At 41.6% G+C, this 6883-nt stretch overlaps 1 protein-coding gene across 6 annotated transcripts; it reads left to right on the top strand.

Annotated features, from left to right (window-relative positions):
- The first annotated feature begins 1677 nt into the window (after positions 1-1677).
- On the top strand, positions 1678-4942 carry LOC124015049 (4-galactosyl-N-acetylglucosaminide 3-alpha-L-fucosyltransferase 9-like). 6 transcript variants are annotated; one of them, XM_046329937.1, is made up of 3 exons: positions 1678-1732; positions 2186-2218; positions 3163-4942. In XM_046329937.1, the coding sequence occupies exon 3, from the start codon at positions 3168-3170 to the stop codon at positions 4212-4214; it is 1047 nt and encodes a 348-aa protein (XP_046185893.1). In that variant the 5' UTR covers positions 1678-1732; positions 2186-2218; positions 3163-3167; the 3' UTR covers positions 4215-4942. The 6 variants fall into 6 exon arrangements, with proteins under 6 accessions (XP_046185893.1, XP_046185896.1, XP_046185891.1 ...); XM_046329940.1 differs by lacking the exon at positions 1678-1732 and adding an exon at positions 1772-1983 and having other exon boundaries at positions 2186-2233; XM_046329935.1 differs by lacking the exon at positions 1678-1732 and adding an exon at positions 1772-1983 and having other exon boundaries at positions 2186-2320.
- The last annotated feature ends 1941 nt before the right edge of the window (positions 4943-6883 follow it).

Genomic DNA, 6883 nt, shown 5'->3' with positions numbered 1-6883 from the left:
CTGCACAGAGCCCTGACTTCAGCCCCATCGGACACCTTTGGGATTTATTGGAACGCCGACTGCGAGCCAGGCCTAATCGCCCAACATCAGCGCCCGGCCTCACTAATGCTCTTGTGGCTGAATGGAAGCAAGTCCCCGCAACAATATTCCAACATCTAGTGGAAAGCCTTCCCAGAAGAGTGGAGTCTGTTATAGCAGCAAAGGGGGGACCAACTCCATAATAATGCCCATGATTTTGGAATGAGATGTTTGACGAGCCACATACTTTTGGTCATGTAGTGTAGTTTTTATGTGAGAATTGCCTGTCTGTTTACATTATAGTGCTTATATTTAGCTCTATTTAGGGTTGCAAAATTCAGGGAACTTTCAATAAATTCCCTGTTTTTTCAGAAATCCTCACTTATTCCCTGCTGATTTGCAACCTTAGCTCTATCTATCGTGAACATAGAGGGCTTTCATAGTTTACAGAAGGCTTGTGAGATAAACAAGAACTGAAGGATGTTTGGCTCATCACAGGTGGTGAAAGTTTGTGCTAAAGCTGTTTAATGGCAAGCAGTTTTTAGCGATAATATGTGTACACTACCTTTCAAACATTTGGAGTCATTTAAAAATGTCCTTGTTTTCGAAAGAATAATTTTTGTTGTCCATTAAAATCACATCAAATTGATCAGAAATACAGTGTAGACATTGCTAATGTTGTAAATGACTATTGTAGCTGGAAACGGCAGATTTATTTATGGAATATAGGTGTACAGAGGCCCTTTATCATCAACCATCACTCCTGTGTTCCAATGGCACATTGTGTTAGCTAATCCAAGTTTATCATTTTAAAAGGCACATTTATCATTAGAAAGCCCTTTTGCAATTATGTTAGCACAGCTAAAAACTGTTGTGCTGATTAAAGAAGCAATAAAACTGACCTTCTTTAGGCTAGTTGAGTATCTGGAGCATCAGCATTTGTGGGTTCGATTACAGGCTCAAAATGGCCAGAAACAATTTCTTCTGAAATTCATCAGTCTATTCTTGTTCTGAGAAATGAAGGCTATTCTATGCGAGAAATTGCCAAGAAACTAAAGATCTCGTACAACGTTGTGTACTTCTCCCTTCACAGAATAGTGCAAACTGGATCTAACCAGAATAGAAAGAGGAGTGGGAGGTCCAAGTGCACAACTGAGCAAGAGGACAAGTACATGTGAGTGTCTAGTTTAAGAAACAGATGCCTCACAAGTCTGAAAAAGAGCTAATGTGAAATAATCTGATGTGATTGGTCAAAAGACCAATTAGTGGAAAAATATCAGAATTGGGCTGCCTGTGTAAATGCAGCTATAGAAGAAGCTAATTAATATCTGGTTTCAAAAGGACTCCTACCAAAGAGCAAATCTTTACTGTCTGATGACAAGTTTAATCTTTAATTAACGATTAATATTTTGAGTATTTACTTCCTCCTTCTCTGATATTTACACTGCATTACACGTATGTATTCTCTTTTAAAATATTATTTACATTATTTACAATATTATTTACTTACACATCATATACTAGGGCTCTCCAACCCTGTTCCCCTATAGCTGTCATCCTGGTTTTCGCTCCAACCTTAATCTAGCGCACCTGATTCTAATAATTAGCTGGTTGATAAACTGCACCAGGTCATTTACAACTCTGGGGCAGGAGTGAGAACCTACAGGAGGGTCGCTCTCCAACCCACATTGACAAAACTAAGCACATTATGAAGGTGTGTATTTCTTTGACAAATTGCACACGGCAGGGAAGTGGGCAGTGTGTCTAAGGTGTGACATGAAGGGCAAAGGCTGGAGAAGGCTGTCCCTCTGCCTGCAGTAGCACACCAGTTCTAGGCTTATCCTCACTCAAGGATGTGGAGACACATGACTGCAATGTGACTCAGCTAGGTGTCAGGTGTGGCTTTTAGTCAAAGCTAGCAACATCATTCTGTTTAAGTTCAAAGTCAAATCTCAGAGCTAGCAGGTAGGCACCCCTCACCCAGTATATTATTTCCTTGAAGAGCAGTGTGGAATGTGGTGTAGATATGAATTATTGGATGTGGCTGTTCTCAATGTTTGAATGGAGTCTCTGTCTGTCTGATTTAGTGTTGAGTTTAGTATGTGTTTGTCTTTTATCAAGTCTATATAATTGGTTGTGTTAAATGATTTTGTGTTTCTTTTAACAGACAAGTTGAAACAGAAAGAACATCGGAACAAAGGTTTGGTCAGATACCGTGTGTGTATAGATCCTACATAGCTATATTCATGTATTTAAATATTGGCTGGCTTTATGGCAACTTGTTATCAAAACAGTCACACAGGTTTGTTATTACCATGTCATTTATTGTCTACTCTGGTATTTCCCGTTGTATAACGTGCTGCCTTTATTTGACTGTGTAGTATGTTTACGTAGAACCTGTCCTCTCATTAGTAGCCCTTTAGGTTACATAATAATAATAATATATGCCATTTAGCAGACGCTTTTATCTAAAGCGACTTACAGTCATGTGTGCATACATTCTACGTATGGGTGGTCCCGGGAATCGAACCCACTACCCTGGCGTTACAAGCGCCATGCTCTACCAACTGAGCTACAGAAGGACCACTGCAACCTGTAGTTAATTGGCCCGGGCAAGGGTGAAATCACAGCCCCCAACACATTGGGTCCCATGACTCCTTAGTTCAATAGTCTTACTGTATCCTCAATAGTTATTGATATATTCTGGTTCAGAGGGTGGACTCTATACACACAATAGCCCGGATAAGTATCCAGAGTATTTGTTTAGTTTGACCACATGGCTAATTTGTTTCTCTGGGTGGAAAGCATGTCCTGTGAACTCAGGATCTTAGTGACAATCACTGCCTCAGTCACTAACCTAACAGAAACCTAAGCTTGTCTTATTGACTTTGATTACTGTTATGACAACCACATAATATGCATGACTAGTGAACCAATGAAATGGTCCGCTGATAGAGAACTAGCCTCGTCAGCAGATGTCTGCCCGCACCCTAAAACCTGTCTGTGGTCTGAGTTTATGATTGACCAGTAGTCCTCGTGCTAAAATAATCATTGTCAACTTTACGAATACATGCAATAATAGTGATTAGATGTGTTTGCCTTTTCTTAATAAACTTATAAACGAACAGCCTTTCCTTTTGGCAGGCCAAATGACGTGTCTTGGACCAAATTGTAGAATTGGGCACCAGAGCCTGATGGGCATTCTGCTGCTGGGCTGCTTGCTGACCTGTCTACTGTACCGACCTGCTATCACCTGGCTCCCTGTCCTGGCCAAGCACTTCCAGGCGGAGCACAAACAGGATGTTACCGTGCTGGTCTGGCACTGGCCCTTTGACCATCCCTTTAAACTGAACTCCTGCAGGTCCTTGTACAACATCGAAGGCTGTCACCTGACAGCGGACAGAGAGCTTTACAGTCAAGCGGACGCCGTTCTCATCCACCACAGAGAAATCGAAGAGGATTTATCCAACCTGCCCCAAGAACCACGGCCCTCCTTCCAGAAATGGGTGTGGATGAATTTCGAATCGCCGGCACACACGAATAGAATACCTGGCTTGGAAGATCTGTTTAATGTGACTTTGAACTACAGGCAGGATGCAGACATCAACATGCCTTATGGATCTCTCGTCCCTCGGACTAAAGAGAGGGAGGAGTTTGTCCCGCATAAAAACCGACTGGTCTGTTGGATCGTTAGCAACTGGAACCGAGAGCACAAGAGGACTTGGTACTACATGGAGCTGCGCAAATTCATCAGGATTCACACCTACGGGAACCCTTTCAACAAAAAGGTATCTCTTAGTGAATACAGAATGATCGTGGCCAGCTGTAAATTCTACTTGTCTTTTGAGAACTCCGTCCATAAGGACTACATCACAGAAAAACTATTTAACGCTCTCAAGTTGGGCGCAGTTCCTGTGGTCATGGGCCCGACAAGAGGGAACTATGAGAAGTTCATCCCTGGAGATTCCTTCATCCATGTGGATGACTTCCGCTCGCCCAGAGCCCTGGCCAAACACCTCATCTTCTTGGACAAGAATGAGGAGATGTACCGTAAATACTTCAAGTGGCAGAGGATCCACACGGTCCGTATCAACAGCTTCCCCATTCAGAATGCCTGCAACAGCTGTGAGTACATCAGAGGCCACCCTGAGAATCGGATGGTTACTGAGCTCTATAAATGGTTCTGGGAGGAGTGATGCTGAGACATTTGGAGTAAATCTACTACAAATGAACGATATCCACTTGTCCATAGTCAGGTGGGGGGACTGAGCAATATGTATCTTTTACACAACGGCAGAAGTGCCAAAAAGTACATTTCATTAAAGTACATTCACCGAATTTTCCCCACTTGAACAATTAATGGGGCATTACAAGTAAAAATTGTATATATTTTTGACTTCTGTCTTTTGCTCCTGCGCCATCGCATGTTAACTGATGAAAACAGTGTGGAGGTGACCACCACCGTTATCTACTTGTTTACTATTGGGTCGTTCCACTAAAAGTGCCTTTCGCATCCCTTTTATATTGGTGCACAATGTTCTGCACTAATATTACATTTTAAAAGCCTGTTATAACAAAGTGACCTTGTTTAATAGAGACCAAATAGAGAATTGAATAAATGAGATGTGTATAAAGGATGAAGTGCCTAAATGGAGCCTTTTGACATGTCCCTCCATCAACCCTGTGTCACTTCTAGGAACATTTGAACCCACTTAATCCCCAAGTTTCAACATCATTGTAAAGCCATAGTTATTGTACTTTAACAAAGTAATCTCTGAAGATGAATTTGTTTCATGTGATTAGTGATTCATTTACCTCTCTCCCTCATTGTAAGGTCAACCCTGTTATGTGAACTGGCCTGTCGTTTTTATATGGTGAAACTATTAATTTTTTGTTAAATAGAACATCTAATAGTCAAATCATAGTGTTAGTTGGTTCTACTCTTTTTGGCTGTTTCGTGGTGATGTGATAAAGGTTAATATATGGTAGGTCTCGCTCATATACAGGTAGAACTCCCTGTACTGGCAACAGTTGTTAGGCAATTGCCTTTTACTGTACTATGGTTGCTAGGTTGTCACAATGAATGTGTCATTTATTTTCACACGTTAAGGGACCTTGTTCGCTCCACTGTTAGGCAACAGGGATTGATCACAGACTCAGAGATTCAGTGTATGAATTAGGAAAAGAAAGATTGATGTAGTACAGTGGTCTCCAGCACAATGACTTTACTAAACCCAGTTTACACACCTAATACAATACAATGGGTTAGTATGAGACACCACTCTTTACTGCCACCCAAGGGAGTTTTGAAGATGTAAATTAATATGTTGCAGTACACCTGGCGACCAATAGATGGCACTGCAACCCCACTGTACACATGCACGTTACGTTGTTGAAAAACCATTTGCTTCAGTGTGAATGAATATTTATATATGTGAGAAAATGAATACCATTTGTCAAATGAATGAATATCTGAGCTCAAATGAGAGGTTGGAGAAATGGTGATTAGCTTGTTTCTTAATGGTTTAATTGAAACCTGCCGCTAATTAGCTATGGCTATAATCACCCAAACTTATGAACAACTCCATGATTTTTTTTTTTCTTCGGCTCTTTCAAATGTAGAGAATAGAATGTGGCCCTGGGAATGAGTGGTGGTTAGCTTGTTTCTTAATGGTTTAATTGAAACCTGCCGCTAATTAGCTATGGCTATAATCACCCAAACTTATGAACAACTCCATGATTATTATTATTTTTTTTGGCTCTTTCAAATGTAGAGAATAGAATGTGGCCCTGGGAATGAGTGTAATGACTGCATCATGAAGAACTCTTAAGTCTGTCCACAACGTTCACCCCTTCATTCTCTCTCTCTCTCTTCCCCTTGGCCTTTGAAGGATCCCTTCTAATGCTTTATTAACTGTACAGTACATACAGAACATACATACATACATTCTTCTTCCGCAAGTTTCATTATGTTTTGGTCATGGAAACGATTCGAATATCACTTTCTACCACCTATTTCTATATTTCCGGTCTATTTCTATCTCCGACCTCCACTAATGTCATTTAATTTCCCATATTGATGTCATCATTACCTCCCTATGTGGTAACAATTTTTTAAAATTTATTGTTATTTTTTTTACCTTTATTTCATCAGGCAAGTCAGTTAAGAACACATTCTTATCTTCAATGACGGCCTGGGAACAGTGGGTTAACTGCCTGTTCAGGGGCAGAATGACAGATTTGTACCTTGTCAGCTCGGGGGTTTGAACTCGTAACCTTCCGGTTACTAGTCCAACACTCTAACCACTAGGCTACGCTGCCGCCCCAGAGATAGGTGACAGTGTTTAGGGACTGGCTCTGTGGTTTTCAAAAAGAGGTAGAATACATCTACAGACGACTCTTGGTTTGGCAGATGCCAGGAGAACACTGAATGCGTAGTGCCAACCGTAAAGTTTGGTGGCTAGACCCATTAGTTCCAGTGAAGGGAAATCTTACCGCTACAGCATACAATGACATTCTAGATGATTCTGTGCTTCTGGCTATGTGGCAACAGTTCTAAGAAGGCCCTTTCCTGTTTCAGCATGACAATGCCCGCATGCACAAAGCAAGGTCCATGCAGAAATGGATTTTCAAGATTGGTGTGGAAGAACTTGACTGGCCTGCACAGAGCCCTGACCTCAACCCCATCGAATGCCTTTTGGATGAATTGGAACGTCGACTGCAAGCCAGGCCTAATCGCCCAACATCAGCGCCCGACCTCACTAATGCTCTTGTGGCTGAATGGAAGCAAGTCCCCGCAACAATGTTCCAACATCTAATGGAAAGCCTTCCCAGAAGAGTGGAGGCTGTTATAGCAGCAAAGGGG

This window comes from Oncorhynchus gorbuscha, linkage group LG26 (genome assembly GCF_021184085.1).
Source record: "Oncorhynchus gorbuscha isolate QuinsamMale2020 ecotype Even-year linkage group LG26, OgorEven_v1.0, whole genome shotgun sequence".
In the NCBI taxonomy this organism is placed as follows: Eukaryota; Metazoa; Chordata; class Actinopteri; order Salmoniformes; family Salmonidae; genus Oncorhynchus; species Oncorhynchus gorbuscha.
This window is presented reverse-complemented; position numbering and strand designations above follow the sequence as displayed.

Excerpts from the sequence above, each read along its gene's own strand:
- LOC124015049 (XM_046329934.1), top strand. The coding sequence starts at position 3,108 with ATGTGTTTGCCTTTTCTTAATAAACTTATAAACGAACAGCCTTTCCTT.